The sequence below is a fragment of the Octopus sinensis genome, linkage group LG17, assembly GCF_006345805.1.
Source record: "Octopus sinensis linkage group LG17, ASM634580v1, whole genome shotgun sequence".
NCBI classification, from domain to species: Eukaryota; Metazoa; Mollusca; class Cephalopoda; order Octopoda; family Octopodidae; genus Octopus; species Octopus sinensis.
The window spans coordinates 24,003,102-24,024,560 of record NC_043013.1 but is presented as its reverse complement, the minus strand read 5'-3'; the positions used below and the strand labels follow the sequence as shown (position 1 = coordinate 24,024,560).

The window sequence follows — 21,459 nt, the reverse complement described above, 5'->3', positions numbered from 1 at the left end:
ATGCATGCAATAATTCAAAAATGTAAAAAGTAAAACTGAAAATTCATAGACTTCAGTTTAAAATCATTACAAACTATTTTATTCATCTCTCAAAAGAATAGAGATGAAAATAAAATGCCCAGTCCATGGTAAGGTGGAAAAATGAAATGTGAAAGATTAAGGTGTACAAAAAAAAAAGACAAAATATCATATAATAGAACATTTGAAAGACAAGATATGCATCTAATGAGTTACTTGGAAAAGAAATATATATATATATGTATATATACACACACACATACATACATACACACATACACCACATGATTTTTAAATCTCACAACATAGTTGAATGATTTTGGTATGTTAGTTAATATGATGCAGAATTATATTTTAGAAATTCATAAACTAATTTGCGAGTGAAGTCAATATTTGGTATTTTGAAATATGTTCAAGTTTAATACATGATGAATGAATTGATGGATATAATTCATGAATGGGATTGTACTAAGTTGTACAATGCAAGCCAGAAAGACTGAACTGGAAATCTAACACACACAAAAAAAAAAAAATTGGCATCCCTAAATAAGAGCTAGTTGGTTGAGATGGAGGAGTGAAAATGGAATAATAATGTGAAGCTGCAAAAGTAGAAGTTCATGATTTGAAAGTTTCAAATATTTCAAAGTTCTCGATAAAACTTTTTAAAAAAATAAAAGACAACTGGAAAAATTGAGTTTGTCAACATAATGTTGTTTTGTTTATATGGGTAAACAGCACCCCTATCACTAAATTACTAAAGAAATTAAAAAGCTTCTCGTTCTCAGAGCCTAAACTTTAGAGCATAATTCATAAATTTTGTAACTGTAACTAGAACTTATAGTTTGTGAACATCAGTTTCAATTAAAAAAATCAAAATGTTTTCTTTTTCAAAAAATCTTTTTATAGCTTTTATATATTGGTTTTGCAAAAAATATAATAAAATAAAAACTTATGTAGCAAATAACTTATTTTTAAAAATATTATTTTATAACAGAACTTAGAATAAAAGAAGTAATATAGAATAATTATAGTGTTATAGACTAAATCAGGATTACAGGTATGAATTGCTAATAACAATTCAATTTTAATTATAAAAAACTGGCTCTGAAAGGGGAAAAAAACTTTTTAATTTTTAATTGAGTGAAGAAAGAACAATTAGGTGCATTTTTTTCAATATCTACTACAATGCAGAGTGGCCCCTTGTCAATTAAAATGGTGTTGCAAGTGTATGCATATTCCAGAATGAAATGAAATGTTCTAATATAAGGGAATATAATTTTTAACATGAAAATTTTGAATAACAGGTTGAATATAAAATTTAGTTTCTTTATTCTTCCTACAAGTTTTGTTAATCAACCTCAAACAGTAAAGAAAATTCCTTGAGAGCTGCAAGTATAAATGTGTGAAAGAGAGATGTTACTAATCTATGATGTATTAATGACATAAAGTTTCTCTATTTTAGAAACAGGACAAAAGCTAAATAAATGTAAATCATACTAGTGTACAGCAAGTCCAAGATTCTCAAACAAAGCAGTATTTGTATATCTCCAAAAAATCTTTAAAATACCTATCTAGCCATATCATCTCGATAAAAAATGGAATGATAGTCTAATATTACAGATATAACTGGTTGACTGACTGCTTATTTGATGGAAAGACAATATCACTTTAGTTCATAACAATTTCCAGCATATGAGGTAAAAATGAGATACTTGCAATGAAAATATAAGATATAGTCGACAAAAGAGCAATGAAAGAAGGGAAATGAGAGAAAGATAGGTAAGGAAAAGTGATACGATGAATACAAATATGAAGAGCAATCTACTTATTCAGACGAGAGAGAGAGAGAGAGCGGGAGAGAGAGAGAGAGAGAGAAGACTGAGATGAGAATGAAAGCTACAACCAAGAACAACTAACTATACAAAGCAATTAGAATGAAGTAAAGCTTTTGGTATTCATTTTGAAATGTGATTCTCTTTGAACAATCTATGTACACTAAGGAGGGAAAAAATTACTAATACAGATTTTTCTCTACCCAATCTCTTAAGAAAAGCCTTAATCTATATAAGAAATAACAGAAAATATCTATTAGAGAGGGTAAAAGAATATGAACATGATAAATTGAAAAGAGGATAAGAATATCAAAGACTTAATGAAAATAAAAGTCACTGCTTTTATGATGAAAGACAAATTAGAAACATTCAATGCAAAACATAGATTAAGGAATTGAATTGGTTAGCCGTTTTCTTTTTTTGAAAATTTTAAGAGCAAAATAGGTTAAATGAGAGAATAAAATCAAATTGCATAATTTCATTTTTCACTTGTGTGTCAGTAATGAATGTGTGTTTTGTATTGCATTCCCTAACAAATAATTTACTAATAGCTATTTATATTGATATAATTTGTAATTGGTGCAGGAAGAAAAGTAATTTATCAATGAAAGATTTAATAAATTTTCATTACTTTTTTTTTCTTTATTTTTCTGAAATGAAATTCTAATAATTTATGAGTAAAATGAGAAAAAGAATTAAGTGAATAATAATATAATGATGATGATGATGATGGCAGAGCAATGTTCAGGGTTGAGCTAGCTCATGCAAAGGTTGTTTGAGGCAGCACACACTCACAAGCAGACACTTAGTTGACATGGTTCACTCCTGATGCAATTTGTTTCAAAGTTGCTCTTCAGAGCCACAATAGTTCGAGCCTCTAATGAGGAGGGATGAAAAGATAGTTGACAGGGGGCGCTGTTTACTGATCAGCCTACATGCACAATTCTCAACAGCATATTTTATGATATTGATGTTTGGTCTAAGCAAGTCTCTACCAAGGACAGGGAGGGACAATTACTTGGGTGGCGGCTATTGGTCGAACAAGTGGCAATATCAAGAGGCAAGGTTTTGTGACTGCATTAACAGACATATGATGACCAACAGATGGAGGAGAGACACTTACTATGACCAGGCTGGATCGGACTTGTGCCATTCTAGTCAGAAGAGGCGTGAATGGACTACTGTTGTGTATACTGAAATCCATCATAAACTTATCCATTTTACCCTACAAAGGATGAGCAGTCAGATTCATGAAACAACATGCTAACAACTAAAATCGAAGTAGAAGGGTATATAAGCATTAATTCACTATCAACAGACCACAACAGCATTGGATATCAAATATTAGGTTCTGGTTTTCTTGTTCAACTGAAATGTAGATGGATTAGGATGAAGAAAAAAAACAAAACAAAACAAAAAAAAATGTAGCAACTATAAAAATGACAAAATGAATAAAATAGTTTGAGAAATGTAAAAGGAAAATTAGATTGAAACAATAAGAACTCTAAGAAGAACAGCTGCTAAGCATACATTTTCTAATATAGGAAAATATGCAAATATATAGTTATTTATTATCAATGATTGTGGTGTTTGATTTGATTAAACCATGATTAAAAACAGTCTTGATTATCTCTTTCTTAGGTCTTATCAGCAAGTTTTAAAACCTCAGCTAAATCCTAGTTTCCAGACTGAATTTAATCAGGCATTTAATTAGTTGTTGTTGTTGTTGTCAGTAGTTTGGATTGAGCTGGCATATACATGGAATAAGTCAGAAGAAATAAATTCCTATGTTTGCCTAATTTGAACTGCAAATTAGAAGGGACTCCAACCCACAACTAAAACAAAAAAACTATTTTGTTTTCATCATAGAAAATTACTGTTAAGACCCAACATATTATATAAAATTCTCTGATATATACCTACCTACGCAATATATATATAAATTGTTATACTTGGAGGTGGTCATATTTTGCCAATTAAAAACACACACACATAGTGCATGTGTTTAATTAGTAAAATATGACCATCCCCAAGTATAACAATATCTGTTTCAATACACAATTTCACATCAAGAATCTTGCAAAACAAATCCATAAATACACACACACACACACACACACACACACACACACACACACACACACACACACACACACACACACACACACACACACACACACACACACACACACACACACACACACACACACACACAAATTATTGATGTGAAATGAGTTTAGTTAAATTTGACTTGCTTTTGATAGTCAAATATATTTTAATTTATATTTATATAAATTAAATATATTTTTATTTATGGGCTTGAAATGATCTTTGAATAGAAGTGGCCAGCACCAAAAATATTCTATAAAGAAATAGCGAATAATTAAAGGTAAAATAAGATTGTATAGGTTTGAGTTAATATTTGAAATCTAACAACCACTGAGAGTTGAATGGGAAACAAAAGCCATATTTTCTTTAACCATAAATTTCATGGAATTCTATGATACAATAACAGAAAAATATTCTACTCTAGTACCAGCTATTTTCCTGAAACTGAATGTCCAATCAATGGAAACTCAATCTCCAGCAGGTTAACCAAAATACACCTCATTGCAATTGCTCTAACAGAAACAGGAACTTATTACAAGGAAAATGTCTTGCTAAGGAACTCTATAGTATATAACAGTTAATATCAACCATACCAAAAACAACAACAACAACAAAATGAAAACTATGAGCCTTGTAGAATAGAATCCTATGAAATTTTAGTTCCCAAACAAAAGTTACATTCTAAACTGATGTCTTTTTACTAATATTTGGCATATAGGACTCTGAAATAATATAAACCCATTAATTTCACAAAAAATACAATGCTCCTGACACACAGTATTAAATCTTATATACTGTTTGCTTTTATCAAATAAAAAATTGGATCAATTTCCTTCTTATATTTTATGAGTTATGTTCTTTGTATATATTTATTTGAATCCAGATTATTTCTATTCAAACAACTTTCATTATTATGTTATGTTTACATTTTTAGTTTTCACATATATATTCTCTTTCTTTCTTTTTTTTAAAATTCACTCTTAAACTCATGTTATGCTTTTTCTCTATTAAACTCCCAATCCTTTGGAGGAAACGCAGTTAGGTCAGTAAAAAAAAAATCATTAAGATATAAGCATTGCATGTCTTTCAACGAAACATACTGATAGATAAATAATGATCATTGATGTCAATGTGAATGTAGTAGTTTTAATGAGTTGTTGACTGTCACCTGCCTAGGTAGATTGAATATAAGCAAGTTGATAAAATGCAGGTGTTTACATATATATTTACAAGATATTGATCTATGAGCATTGATTTCCTGCCTGACAGTAGAATTTGTGTTTCAGGTAGTGTCAGTAAGTCGCAAGTTGCACAACTGCCTTTGGAAAAGCCATTTCAAGAAACATCATCCTTCAACAAGGCTCAACAATATCTACCCTTCTTTCATAAACCTTTCAGTGTAGGCAGAGAGCCAACACTGAAAACATTTCAGTGAATCAATGTTTTCTTACAAGTCACTCCTACTTATTACTTCACTGGTGTGAACAAATGACAGTGGAGTCCCACTTCTGCTTCAAATCAAAGTTCCTTCATAGCAGTTACACCAATATATTAACAGGTTACACCCCTCCAAACATTTCTCTCTTTCTAATATATTTAATTTCCAGGTTTCAACTTTAAATGACTTTTGCTTTTCAAATAGAATTCATATAGCAAATCTCCTATACAATCCCAATTTGCATACAATATATGAGGTACAATTTATAGAATGTTTTGTTTCTTTGCCACTCCTAACTAAAGCCATTTCAACTCCATAAGTTAAAATTTCATTTACTATCACCATATAACAATAAAAAAAAAGAAGTTAGATTTACTAAACTCACCTCTCCCCATCCACACATTTCTTGAACTTTTTGTGCAAAACCTGCATTTTGCTAGCTGTTTCAATAAGCCAAGAGAGGTCACAGACATCACCTCGTATAAAATAGACTTAATTATAACACCAGTGTTGAGTCCTTTCCTCAGCTATTTTTGAAGTGCAAATACATTGCACCCTTTCTTTCTCTGTGTGTGTGTGTGTGTGTGTGTGTGTGTGTGTGTGTGTGTGTGTGTGTGTGTGTGTGTGTGTGTGCATATACATGCCAGCCAGAGTCAAGACTTGAACTACTTGGAACCACAAACTGCAGATCATTCTTGTGAGCTACAGGAAACCCCACCAAACTTGCATCATATCTACAGTTACCTTGCATGTAAGAATAAAAGAAAGGCATCAAAGAACCATAGGATGTGGAACCTTGAACTTGCCATGTCTGTTTTCATCATAATGTGAACTGTGACAAGAAGGTGTGACATTGAAAGAAGGAAAGAATACAAAGGGTGGTCATACGCCATCACAAGTCAACACCAACAAACATAGGTATACATGTATACAATTGTATATATGTGTGTGTATACGCACAAGTTTACATATATGTACATACAATGGCATATGCATTTGAAATGATGAGGAAAACTATTTTTACCCAATGGCTGTATTTTTTAATAGAAAATATTACAAGTCATAAATGTGCAGGTGTCTCATCTGTGTATGAAACTTTTAGCAATGAATCTTTTAATATGTGTGTGTGTGTGTGTGTGTGTGTGTTATTTAATTTAAGCAATCTAAGCAGTGATGATTAAAATAATGTTGTATATATTTCCTACTGTTCATAGCTCCCTAAGCACTGTGATTCTTATATGCAAGCAGCAAATAATAAGTCTGCTGGTGTATGCAAAGCTTTGTTGAGCTGGAATTATTTTATTGAGGGCAAACTAAGCAACTATGATAAAAATCAAACTGTATATTTAACATGCTTGTGAGGTTAAATGTGGGAAGACTTTCAATGTGGTGACTGCCTTCAGAGAATTTCTCTTGTGAGATGGTTACTGTAGCTCTCTCTATATTTTAGTGTACATGAAAGTGTTAAATATAAATAATGTATACACACACACGCACACATACAAACATGTATGTATATATGTAACAAAAGATTTGCATATGTGTATGTGTGAAATTAAATATTAAATTATTTTCTTACATTTGCATAGATGTATTTTTCTAAAACCACTGAAATCAAGTCTGTTACAGACTGAATCCTTATCATCTGTCTTTCCCATTTAATCACATGATGCCTCCCACTGCAATCAGTTTTAAAACTGTTTTAAATTTTATTCTCTTGACATCTACACATCATCATTCAGCTGGGAAAGCACAAGTGAGAGAGAGAGTGTGTGTGTGTGTATGTGTGTGAGAGAGAGAGAGAGAGAGAGAGACAGAGACAGAGAGAAAGAAAGAATACATGCATCTCAATAAAATTATCAGTTGGTATATGAATGATCAACAGCAAAACTGTATAATATTTTATGCTTTATGCGAGCATAGAAAGCGGATGTTAAACGATGAGATGTACAAACCTGCTATGTACTAATTTTGTCAAGATACCACTGGCTAGTACTCACATACAAGTGAAGCAACCAGCCCTGTGGTCCCTGAATACTTCCCTTCACCTGCTTAATTAGCTTTGTGTCATCTGTTACTGCACAAAATCTTGTTTGCATTCGCAACTAACATGATAATTGAGGTGCCAGTATCATTAAACTACGATAGAATAATTGCAAGCATTGTCACATGAAACCATTGTATTAACAGCACTCTATTATTTAAAGAAAATGCACATACAATCACATACACATAAGGATATGTGCACAGATACATGTCTATTGAATGTATGTACCATGTTTGTATATATGTGTATGTCACTTTCCATGTTTTCTCTATACATATATTTTCTATTTTTTATGTGTGTATGTGTTAGATATGTATGTGCTTCTTATCTCCGTATCTAAGCCTTGTGTTTGTGTGTGTATGTGTTTCATATTTTTTGGCGTTGCCCTTTCAAGGATGAAAGGAAATATTTTTATTCTGTTGATAGAATAAGGAACAAAATTCTACTCTGGGGGTTCCAAGACACAGAAACACATTGAAAGATATTCAAGACAGAAGGTGAGATATTTTTGTGGTGCAGTTAATAGTCTTTACAAAATTTAAGAAACAGCTAAAAAAACTCTGAACTTTAAAATTTTGTATAAATAAATAAATATATCTATTTTTAAAAATAATTATCTATAATTTAACCAGTTGTAATTTACAAACAGTGAACTCTGCCATCTTCCAGGAAACCTTCAGGCATAGCTAAAATTTCTGTTTTTTTGCTTCAGACAAATGAAACCTGCTTCGGATTTCTATGAAGCTAGAGCTATAAGTTATAGCTAGCGTTTATTTTTATAGGTTTTATTTATAAAAGTTATCAGAAAAGTTAACACCAAATACTGTGTTAATAGACTTGAGAGATCCTTGGTGCATAAATGCACACACATAGATCATAGCAGACAAAATTCATCTGCTACAATCTCTGTGTGTTCTTTTATGCAGCAAGTATCTTTAAGACCACATTAAGGCTAATAATGCAGTAATTGGTGTTGTAACAAAGGATCCATGTTTAGTTGGATATAAAGATTATCAGAAACGTTTTATATTAATTTAAGTGAATTAATTCTTTTGTTATGTGTTTCAGCCCTAAGGCTGCGGCCATGCTGGGGCAAAACATTTTCGTCATGTATTTAATTACAAATAGCCTGTACTGTATTTTGACCCCAGCAATAAACTGAATTAATTATTCAAATTTAAAATAACCATTACCATTTAAAATAGACACTAGTTCACTGGTACATAAACTAATACTGAAAACATTCTTTTCTACTCTAGGCACAAGGCCTAAAATTTTTTTGGGGGGAGAAGCCAGTGAATTAGATCGACCCCAGAATGCAACTGGTTCTTAATTAGTTGACGCCAAAAGGATGAAAGGCAAAGTTGACTTTGGTGGAATTTGAACTCAGAAAGTAAAGACAGACGAAGTACCACCAAGCATTTCGTCTGGCATGTTAATGTTTCTGCCAGCTCACCACCTTACTAATACTGAAAATATTGATGGCTCAACGATTGATCTACTTCTATCCGCCCACATTGTCTTCTTTTGCTTGCAACATCTATCACATTAAAGCTCTTTCTCTCTACAGACCTTTCCACATATTCGTCTGCCTTGAACTCTCCTGCTGCCTGGCTTCCATCTTAAAGTTTTTCTTCTTCAACTATAGAGACATCAAGATTGTATAAAAACTTAATTCTCTATATTCATGCAGGTAAAACACATTATATACAATAAAATATATTCTAATAAATAATATATACTCGCTCTCTCTCTCTCTCTCTCTGTATAGATAGATAGATAGATAGACAGACAGACAGATAGAAGTAGGAAAGAAAACAGGATCACACTTTTAACAGGGAAATGCTTAGGCTAAATATGCAGAAAAGGTACTGGTAAGAATTCCTTAAATTATACCCAGTATAAATGATGGTTGTCAAATGGTGTAGTGGAATCAAAGACAGGCTAATGGAGAAGATAGATTTTGTATACAGTAGATGTAGAGGGGGCAATAAATACTAAGAACACACCCAAAATAGTGCCTCTTGAAGCTGTTGATAACGTCTGTTACTTAGGTAATCTCATTAGCAGTGAAGCTTCTCAAAGTAAAGTAAGTGGAAGAAGAATGGATTAGTGAATATTCAGGGAGCCATTACCTCTTCTGGAGGCAACAGGTTTCTATCTCAGAATGAAAGGAAGACTGAGGCATGTATATGAAGTGTAATGCTGCATGGTAGTAAGACAATGTGGGTCCTAAAATGCAGAGGATTGGTGAAGAGAAGCAATAAATAAGAAAGCATGCTCAGCGGATACGTAACATCAGTGTGGATGAAGGATGGTGTATAAACGAGCTAAGAGCTGATCTGTATATAGAAAAGGAATCAGATGTAGTGCACAAAGCAAAAGACTGTAGTGATATGAGCCTGCCATGGGTACGGAAGATGATAACTAGGGAAGTGTGATGTGCTCAATGTGGATGGAACCTATGAAAGAGGGAAACCACGGAGGACATCACATTAGCCAAAGATGCTTAGATTAATGTGACAAAAGACTGAAATGGTTGCTGATATACAATTCTGGAGATAACCTATCTGCTTGTGTTGTGAGCATGGTGAAATGGATATTAAAAATAGTTATGACGATGGAGGCATTTTAAACACACACACACACACATATAATAATTATCATATTCAAAATTGAATGACAATGCCAGATACACCACATTACAAACAATGTTTTAAGTTAGTATACATAGTATAGCCGAAGCCAGGAGCAGGCAAAGATGTGATTTCAGGTTTCAGTCCCACTGTGCAGCAGCTTGGGCAAGTATCTTCATCTATAACCCCACGTTAACCAATACCTTGAGAATGAATTTGATATAGGGAAACTGTGTGGAAACCCATCATGTATGTATATATATATATATATATATATATATACAGAGAGAGAGAGAGAGAGATTTACAGCATGTTCTGGGCAAGTTCAGCCTATGAGGGATTTTTTGGTAACTCTAATTAAACTTCAAATTCAGTTCCATCAAATATCATTAGAATTTTGCATCATGAATGAAGTCGTCTAACCTCAGGATTTATATTTTAGATGCCATTATCATGGACAACAGTAGTATTTATCACACCAAACTTTCAATAATAACATGCTTAGCTTCCCTATTCTCACAGATTCAAAATTCTATATGTAAGTTTGGTGAAGTGAATATTTTTACCTAATTCAAGTATTAAAGGGTAATAATTTCTCTTCAGTATGAGGGCTGGGGTTTTAAAAATCATTCTGAAAAGTAAAAGGAATGATTGTCTTGATGGTAAATTGTGTGTATGTGTGTGTGAAAGAGAGAGAGAGAGAAAGAGAGAGAGATGAAAGAGGAAGTGACAGAAGAGAGAAACTGTGTGACAAATTTATTTTTAGTATTATTGAAAAAAGTTTCTGAAGACAACCACTGACTGATATATTTGTAACAAAATAACATTTAAATATCAAATAAATACAATATCATATAATAACATCCATATAAATGATTCGTATTCTTTTATATGGAAGAGAAAGTTTTGTAAAATATTATTATACAAAAACAGAAATGGCTGTCAATTTCCTTTCCAACAGTATCAGCAATGAAAAGTTTACAAGGAGATAAGAAGACAAAATAAATGTGATAAAGTGTGTGATAAAGTTGTGAAATCTGGAGGACAAAAAAAAAAAAGAGTATTTCATGGCAGCATAGAATGTGGTAAGCCAAAGACATTGATGAAAGTCTATTGCTTGGGCTATCAAGACAAAACTATTTCAATCCATCATCATTGTTTTTAATGTTCTCTTTTTCATTCTGGCATGGGTCAAATGGAAATCATTATGGCAGATACCCATCCCTTCATCACCTCCTCCCCGTTTCCAAGCTGGATGTGTCTTCACGGAAGGTGAGAAATGGAGGGACACTGCTTGTATGACTCTGATGCTTATTTACAACTTTGGTGCCATGTCAAGGCAAGGAGACCGACACAGACACAGAAACAAACAGGTTTCTTCCCGTTTCTCTCTACTAAATATACTCCTGAGGCTTTGGTAGAAGATGCTTGCCCAAAGTGCCATGCAATGGGACTGAACCCAAAATCACACAATTGGGAAGTGGACTTCTTAACCACACAACCACACCTATAACAGTCATAGAGGCATTGAAATAATAGCCACTAAAATACAGCAAACCCTGATTGTTAGCTATATCTTTCAGTTATATATCACAGAGAGTAGCTCAGAAGTATTAGCTTTCATTACACACATACACCCCCACCAGATTAAACTTAAGTAATTGATAAAGAGATGAGTAAGCATATTTCAATTTCCCAGTTTCAATGTCAGCCAAGCATACCTTTTGAGTGTTGCGCCTCACAGAGGCAAAGTAGCTGAGTTCCTTTCGAGTGTTGAGCCTCGTGGATGCAATGACCGAGACCCTTGGTAGCAAGTCATGCTTGAGAAGAAGACCCATCAAGCTGAGCGAAATCGCAGTCATGGCAGATACCCATGTCATGTAAATGGCACCCATGCCAGTGGCACGTAAGAGCACCCCAGTGTCACGCAAATGGCACCCATTCTGGTGGCATGTAAAAGCACTCTTGGAGTTATTGGCATTAGGAAGGGCATCCAGCCATGGACAAACCATGCCAAATCAGACTAGAGTCTGGTGCAGCTTCCAGCATGGAAACAGACATTAAATGATGATAATGATGATAATGATGAGGAATAAATACAAAAAGATAAAATAAAACTGAAAAGAACAAAATGTTTAGACATTTTCTAAATGTCTGATTTCTAAGTGTGATTTCTAAATGTCTGATTATCAACCTCCATATAGAAAACTGCTTTGTCTACACAAAAGAAAAAACACGTTCCATAACTGCCATGCTCTAATAATGAAAGGATATTGAAAAAAATATAGTCTGCGAGAAATATTGGGAGGACTACACCAGAACAGCTGTATATACTTATTCATATGTTAGGAAAACTAAAGAAAGCTGGTACAATTTAGGAGTGAATGAGTTTGGTTTCTATTGAAGATATACTGCGACATATTAAACAGAATGATCAGTGATTTGTAGAGAACAGGGTCATTAGGAAAGAAATGTAGAAGTTTATAAAATCAAATATTCCAAAATATTAAATTCAATCTACAGTTTAATCTGTGATGTTTCAACAGTATTCTATATATTATTTCAAAAAATTCACTAATCCTACAATTTAATATTTAACTAAATGCAACTTAAATACAGACCCCGAAAAACCAACATTTTCCTTTCGTGGGTTACAATCAGTCGTGTAGTAGACAGGGGATAGAAATCTACTGATTAAATCACAACTACCTTATATTTAACTTTAAGATAAAACTCAAAGTTAACCTCCTCTATGATTTTATTCAGATTGGACTTTTTTAAAAAACCATATATTTACAACATATAAATTCTGTTCACAGATCAGTTAAAAATAATTGCAGATGCCTGGTATGTATGCTCTCATAGCTTCACAAACTTAAATAAGCAAAAAGAAAAAAGTGAAAAAAAACCAAAAATCTTTAAATGAAAGTTTTATTTACCATGTACATAGCTAACGAAAATATCTATAGCAATATGAGGTCAATGAATGATTCCAAGGGAAGATGTGCTTTAGTAAGAGAATTACTCAGGAGAAATAGAAATATTATTATTTCTAAACCTCTCAAAGAGAGACACTCAGTAAGGGTTCTTTAAAGTAAAGGCTATTTGCCAACATAATGTGACTGTCCTGGAAGGGACGATGTTACTGTTGTTTTAGCCCCTAGAAACATCGTTTCTAGCAGGCTATACAACACAATATCTGTGTCCGTATATTTTGATGCTTTAGATACAAATAAGTAAAAGTGACACTTTAGATTCAAATAATTACAGAGGTTTCAAGTTGTTGGATCAGGTAATGAAGGTCATGGAGAGGGTCATAGCCCAACTAATTAGAGAGAGAGTCAGTTTAGATGAGACACAGTTTGGATTCGTGCCAGGGAAAAGCACCACTGATGCTATATTTCTGGTAAGACAGCTGCAGGAGAAATACCTAGCCAAAAATAAACCTCTGTACCTGGCTTTTGTTGACATGGAGAAAGCCGTTGACAGGGTCCCCCGATCCTTTATCAGATGGTCAATGAAGAAACTAGGGATAGATGAATGGATAGTGATAGCTGTGCAAGCCATGTACAGGGATGCTGTCAGTAAGGTGAGGGTTGGCAACGAGTACAGTGAAGAATTCCGGGTAGAGGTAGGGGTCCACCAAGGTTCAGTCCTCAGCCCCCTCCTATTTATCATAGTCCTCCAGGCAATAACAGAGGAATTCAAGACAGGATGCCCCTGGGAGCTCCTCTATGCAGATGACCTTGCTCTAATTGCTGAGTCACTATCAGGACTATAGGAGAAGTTTTAGGTGTGGAAGCAAGGATTAGAATCGAAGGGCCTTAGAGTCAGCCTAACTAAAACCAAAGTCCTAATAAGTAGGAAGGCAGGCAAACCACAAACCCCTTCCGGTTGATGGCCCTGCTCGATCTGTAGAAAAAGCTATAAGATGTACCCAGTATAAGCTGTGGACACATAAGAGGTGCAGCAATATCAAAGGAAGGCTAACTGGGAAGATAGTTTTTGTATGTGGCAGATGCTCAGGAGCAATAAACACTGAAAATGCGCAGAGAACAACTTCCGTCACATTCCAAGGAGAAAAACTAGAAGTAGTTGATAGCTTCTGTTACCTAAGTGACCAAATCAGTAGTGGTGGTGGGTGCTCTGAAAGTGTAGCTGCTAGAATAAGAATAGCCTTGGCAAAGTTCAGAGAGCTCTTACCTCTGCTGGTGACAAAGGGCCTCTCGCTCAGAGTAACAGGTAGACTGTATGACGCATGTGTACGAACAGCCATGCTACATGGCAGTGAAACATGGGCTGTGAATGCTTAGGACATGCGTAAGCTTGCAAGGAACGAAGCCAGTATCTCCATTGGATGTGTAATGTCAGTGTGCATACTTGACAGAGTGTAAGTGCCTTGAGAGAAAAGTTGGACCTAAGAAGCATCAGATGTGGTGTGCAAGAGAGACGACTGTGCTGGTATGGTCATGTGGTGTGAATGGATGAGGATAGCTGTGTGAAAAAGTGTCACAGCCTAGCAGCTGAGGGAATCTGTGGAAGTGAGGTAGACCCAGGAAGACCTGGGATGAGGTAGTGAAGCACGACCATTGAACATTAGGCCTCACCGAGGCAGTGACTTGCAACCGAGACCTTTGGAAATACGCTGTGCTTGAGAAGACCTGGCAAACCAAGTGAGACCATAACCTGTGGCCTATGCCAGTGGTGTAACCAGCCCACTTGGGCATACCTTTCTTGTGCTGGATGGGAATGCTGAACTCCCTGTTGGAAAACATAAGGACACAGATATTGTGTCGTATAATCAATTAGAAACACGGTTTCCTGGGCTAAAACAGCAGTAGCATCGTCCCTTCCAGGACAGCCACATTATTATGTTTATATTTTCTATTTTTTCCACCAGGACCATGACGAGTCTACAGCTGTTGTGTCTCTTAAAAAGAAGGCAATAAAACCAACTGGAAGGTGCAGATAAAGGTAGAAGTCCACTTTTAATAATCTAACTGTGGGCTGTTCTTAGTGAACTTACCAAAATCCTTTCAAGTACATTACTAAAATATTATGTAGTATATGTATACATGTTTCTATAAACCAACAAGTGAAACCTTTACATGGTAGCTAAACAACAAAGACCACTCATGAAGCTCATATTACTTTGAGACAGATAGCTGGGCTTCCCAGGTATCACTGTTTTAAACAAAGGTTTATAATGTCAAAAAAAGAACAATTATAACTTTATATAAATATTCCACTCTAACTTTTACCTCCTCCCCACCTCTCTCTTTCTCAATTTCTATCTCTTTTTCACAACATTTTTGAAAAGAATTAATAAAAAAAAAAAAAGTTGTGCTTATAGGGGGAACTCAACCAAACAACAAAGATCCTTCAAGTATAAAGACATTTAGTCTTGAACCTGGGGTTTCTGCACCATAATTTGGTGGCACAATATAAGTCTGCTATTTCTACTAAGGAAATTCTCCTTAACTTTAGTTGGGAATCTTCTGTGACCACAAAACCCTCATCCAATCAGTACTTATGACTAGATGTGATGGTGGTGTAGTATTCCTAGAATGTTTAATCATGAAATTATTGTATATGCTTTATCAACTGATTTGGACTGTGATCATCCATTTTCCATGCTAACATGGAAAGTGGAGAATAAAATGATGATGATGATGATGATGATGGTGTGTTTGTGTGTGTTAAAATCATACAAACATATAGTTTGTGCATGTCTTTTTAAGAAAGCATCACCAACTGGCAATTCACCACCAAATCAAGGCTTAGATTTCATGTCACTTCCACACCATGCTATTACAATTGTGTTTGTATATAGTTCTCAGTACTTTTCAGAATGTTTATATTTAATTTGTTCGTACGTAAGAGTGTGTGTATGTGCTTGTTTGTTTTAGGATCTGAACACTGTGTGTCTCAATTCCCCAGACATTCCCCCATTCAGTGTGAAGCTGACAATAGCAATGATCTGACTCGCTTACATATAATTAGAGCAAACTAGAAATTATCTTCATACTCTATTGATTGTAAGCTCTTTTCTTTAACATATGAAACTTGCTTCATCCCTATATGTGTATGTATTTATTACAATGGGATCAAATCTGGGGACCATAAGGTTGCAAAACAAAGTTAACCACTCGGGCATGCTTAAATGCACATTATGTAGGGTTCAGTTTTCAAGAGACTAATGTTTTAGAAGAGAAACGTGAGTTGATTGAGGGAATAAATGCATACACAGTAAAACTAATGTTACAAAGGAAGAGTAAAAAAAATGAGTGATTGGGTAAACGCTACAGAAATTTAAAGGATATATAATGTAGAGAACTCAGAATGGAATACTGTATATTAACAAAGCAATAATGAACACAGTTATTCTGATAGGGAAACATAAAGGTTAAAAAGAACATGGTGAGTATTTTTTCAGAAAAATGGATATACAAGTATTTGACAAAATAAAATTGTTACATGTTTGTTGGTATTGAGATAGGCATCAGGTAATTTGTGATATTAAATGTTATGTGATATTAAATGCGAAGAAGCAAATGATCAGCAATTCAATGCAAATTGTAAATCAAGATGTTACCCTCAACCATAGAATTGCTTAATCTAATTCTTAAAGCTCTTACAGTAGAATTCAAAACCGGATTCTTCTCCGATAAAAATTATACAATTAAAGAAATGCAAAAGTTTGAATGCTGTGCAAATTATGAATGCTAAAAACCTTACTAAACGCCCAGACTCTTTAAAGCTGTCATGAGCAACAGTTTATGGCTTTGTTTATATTAGTGTTGAATATCATTTCATCTAAGGAACCAAAGTTTTCAGTAAACTGAGTGAAATGAGGGTCAGGTTTATTTTAGTTATTAAATTAATGATGGGGAAAGAGACAATAATGGATAATTATTGAATACACTGACAACACAAGAATCTGCATGCAACTTATCGTCATGAATGGTAACTAGAGTCAAAATAGGGTGAGGAAAATCTAGAATGCAGAAAGACAATTTATACAAAGAGGGTGAATTAGAAAAGGTTAAAGTTATTTTTGTTATGTTATTTCCATTCTTATTGGAATGGAAATAAATCAAAAATGAAATGATGAGGTGGAAAAATAAAACCTTATAGATTCTAATATTCAACGTAAATTTAACAATATACTATATTGTCTCCAAGGGCAGGTGTGGGTCCATATTTGTGTGTTACTTTCTACTCAGGAATTTTTTTACTTCTATTAAACCATAAAAATGCATGAGGGAGTATAAACGATACTCTAAAACACACACACAAAATATCTAAATGTTAAGATGAAAAAACAATTTTTTTTTTTTTTTTTTATTAAACATGACAAAAAGCTGAAAATTCAAATAAAATAGTATGAAATTATAGTATAATAAAGTATAGTATATTTTCAATGAAACAAGTTTTTTAATTAAATATTAATATGAGAAAAAGAACCTAAGCATAAATGTAATGTTGCAGATTTTTAGAACTAATACAAACCAAACTTTTTTAAAATCTTGTCAAACAAAACCAACACTTCAGTGATTACTAATTTGATGTCTATTATATTAGTTATAAAGTAAACTTATCCATTAAAAGAAATGGGGAAAAAACATCTAGAATTGATGCCAGTTTTAAGCACAATAAGTATTACTGAAGTATGAATACTATAAAAACAAAATCTAAAATACTGATGTTTTGATTTGTGAGAAAGTATAGCCAAGCCATAGAAACAGAGCAAATATAGTCTATTGTCAGAGTTTATAATAGCCATCAGGATAAATAAAATACCAAAAACAACCAACTTCAGTTTAGGGGGAAATTTTAAAATGAGTTTATAAAAATAGAATAACAACTAACTTCAAGCCAAATAAAATATACTTTTGAAGAATTAGTTAAAACAATAACGGAAACTAACAATTATTACAACAATGATATCAACAAGACAGAAATATGCATTCCTAGAAATTAGTGTAGATTCTGTCAGTCTATGCACAGTTTCATTAATGAAAATGTGTTGAATAAGGAATTTATGTTTATGGTTTATACATGTTTGTCAGGAACCTGTGAACACAATACCAAAAACATACAATTCTTTACCTGCCATCACCCGATACTTGCAGCGACCATCTAAAAAGGTAGTACCATCATATCCCAGCCTTATTAAATGTCTTCTAAACTAATGAGTAGTTATTTATTACTGCTTCGGCCCTTTAACTGTATGTTGAATTATAAAGACATAAACAGATTTTACTCATAGAATGATGTTTCAGAGAACGTATGAAAAAGTTTGAATAATGTCAAATGAATGCATACTATACATTTTTCAGTGCCACAAAATTATAAAACTAATTAAGTGGATTCAATGAATGAAATAATTGGTAATCAGAAGATACATGGAAAAATATCAAGTTCTTAATAAATAAAGTAAAGAATAGTATATATATATATATATATTAAAAATATAAAATAAAGAACACATTAATCAGAAAACTAAATCTCTCAATGTCAAGGGTAGCTATCATACTAACATGATGAAATATAAGGAAGAAAACACAAATATAACATCCAAAATTAATCAACTAGTTTTAGTTTTAAATTCTGTTTTAGAGTTGAAGAATCAAGAAATTGAAAAGCAACATTAAACTGCCAATGGATTCTTTGAGAAAACTGTTGATAAATAATAAAATTTGCAAGAAATTTCCTATCAGAATGAATTTTCTCCCTTCACCTTAGCAAATCAAATGAGTATCAGTTTTATGTCATAATGATGGCTAAACCACAATGACAAGGTGGGGGATATAGTTTTGGTGAGATGTGTCTTGGAAGGGTATTTATGAAAAGTTGACTAGAATGTCTTCTGGAAAAACAAGTTTGAAGTATAACTGTTGAATGAAAATGTGAAAAGAATGATAAATAAAATATGACACAAGGATACCTATTACACACAAAAAAAAAGTCATAAAAACCATCTGTAGGAAAGGATCCCATTTTGAATTTGCTATGGGTTTGAATAGTGCGTTTGTGAGAAGACAAAGAGGAATTAGTAGTAGAGAATAGGATGATGACTAGCTTTCTAAGAGGGACTTACAGTCAAAGAGTTAGATTTGATTTTGTTTTTCCAACCCAGAATAGGAGTGCTTGATGGAGTGGGAGGCTGCCTTAAGTCACTTGCACCCTGCAGAAACAAAAATAAAACAAAGCATGCACCATGAACAGCAAAAAATGACGAATATGTAAGATAGGGAAAGAAAAGAAAAGGGTGGGATGCAGGTAGGATTTAAAAAGATGAGTTACATGAATTGATGAATAACTGCAATGGTGGGTTTGAAAAAAATAAAAATAAGGTGCTATGATTGAATTTGAATTGTCCAATTTCTTCAGTATATTTCAAACTTTTATGTTTCAAACAATTTAGAAATAGATGCATATGGTTAAACTGGTCTCTATGTAAACTAATCTCATCACCTTCCACCAAAATTATCTCTAATTTAAAGAATAAAGAAGCAGTGAGAAATATATTTGATTTGTTCTGGCAATATAATTTTGTGGTCATCTTATCACCAGCCAGTAAGGGTAAGTGAACAAAGATGTAAAATGAAAGTGTTTATGTAATACCTCAATCTAAGAAATGGATATTATAGAAACGAAATTAAATGAGTAATTATTAAGATGAAAAAAGATATTTGACATGAAGCTCTTATTGAGGTACTTATGCAGTTAAGGAGAACTTAACAAAGGAGTTGAAGCAAAATCCAAATCACCAGTTAGGACAAGGGCTACTCTTTTATCGAAAGAATTTTAACTTGATTAGTGATAAATAATGACATTAAATTCTTCCATTTACAACAATATGACTCAATTGGAAGGTAATTTCAGGTATATTGAAAAGCATCATTCAGTGAAACTTAAATTACAAAAGTAGAATATTGTCTTATTTTATTAGATATCAAAGCCACCTTTACAAGCATCAATGGGAATAAGTTATATATTCAAAAACAACATTCTATTAAGTTATGTTATGGTTAAATAATAAGACAGTCATTCGAAGAAGAAATTAAATTTTGTAATATTAGCAGACAATTGAAAATAGTTGATTGTGATCAGTTATTCAAAACAAAATATATATTTACTCTCAATAATGTTGGTTACATGCAAAAACAGCTCAATGATGTTGAGCTTTCATATCAACTGGAGGGGATTTGATTCTGTTACTGTTAGCAATGACATTTGAATATATTTTCATTTTATACAAATAGAAAATCGAAGAGTTAGAAGATGGAATTTAAAGAGAAGATATTAGTTCTTCAATTGTCAGCATGCATCTTTTTATATGGAGCTGTTTAAATGGTAGTATTGAGAATAGTGAGTTGTTTTGATGTTACAGATTTATTTGTATTTTCTATGTTAACATGAGAAATTGCTTTTCAAAACTGATTGGATAATTGAATATTACTGGAGCAAGTGTTTCCAATGTCGGGTTAATTTCCTTACAACAAACAATTAAGTAAACATGACACCTATTTGAAGCTAAAGGAATTGAGATCTTTATTGCTATAAACTTTGACAATAAATGTGGCAGGTTTTTAACTCTTGACCACATTTAAATATTTCAACTCATGTCCAACTCTCTCTGTTTATAGTTTAAATTAAAGTATTTATTAAATTAAAGACAACTTAGTAACTGCTGAATTGCCAAGCTTTCAATCAAGTGTTACCAGGATATTAGTTCCTAAAACAATATTTATTTTAAAGACAGATGGTATTTCCATTTTAAAGAAATAGACAATTGGCAACATTGCTTTCAACTAGCAACATCTCTATTTCAGATAAATCTCAGGAGTTATGGTGCTGTCCATAATGCCACCAGCTTTTAAAAAGAAACATTAAATGACTTAAAAAAACATGAAAAGGAGAAATTATGAATCTCCTTCCTCTGAAGAAATGCAAGTCCCTGAAGCGCTTAGTCTTGGCTTCATGGCATGAAGCCACTGAGAAATAAATCTTTCCTGGGAAAAGATCACCCATGTGTCACAAGTAACATTTCTATAAGATTTGGTATATATTCCCCAAAGCTAAGTGATGAGGCACTAGAGTTTAAAGTGCTTTGCCAAGAAACATAAGGGAACACCTCGAGCACGTTTGAAATGATGGTCAATAAAAAGCCACAAAGGTTATAAAGTAGAAAGTGCGAGGACACAGTATAGCTGCTAAGGACTGCACAACTGACCATGAAAGCAGCCACTTGTAGAACAACTGTTCACTTAACACACACATATATACACATGTAATGGACTCTCCTATCGAAGACGAAAGATGAGTGCTCAGTTTTTGCTGAACAACCGGCACAAATGATTCGTTCTGGTG

General features: G+C 33.2%; 1 protein-coding gene across 18 annotated transcripts in view; it reads right to left on the bottom strand.

Annotated features, from left to right (window-relative positions):
• The window catches only part of LOC115220684 (arf-GAP with GTPase, ANK repeat and PH domain-containing protein 1), a 220,308-nt gene that overhangs the window by 35,031 nt on the left and 163,818 nt on the right, over window positions 1-21,459 (bottom strand). For 6 of the 18 annotated variants that reach the window (XM_029790803.2, XM_029790806.2, XM_029790808.2 and 3 more), the window contains 2 exons: window positions 19,184-19,270; window positions 2,974-3,075 (listed from right to left, as the gene is read on the bottom strand). The exons of 7 other annotated variants lie outside the window; for them this stretch is intronic. In XM_029790803.2, coding sequence (XP_029646663.1) covers window positions 2,974-3,075; window positions 19,184-19,270 — 189 coding nt within the window. The remainder of the gene's footprint in view (window positions 1-2,973; window positions 3,076-19,183; window positions 19,271-21,459) is intronic. 5 more of the 18 variants (XM_029790807.2, XM_029790810.2, XM_036510438.1 and 2 more) reach the window with 2 other exon arrangements.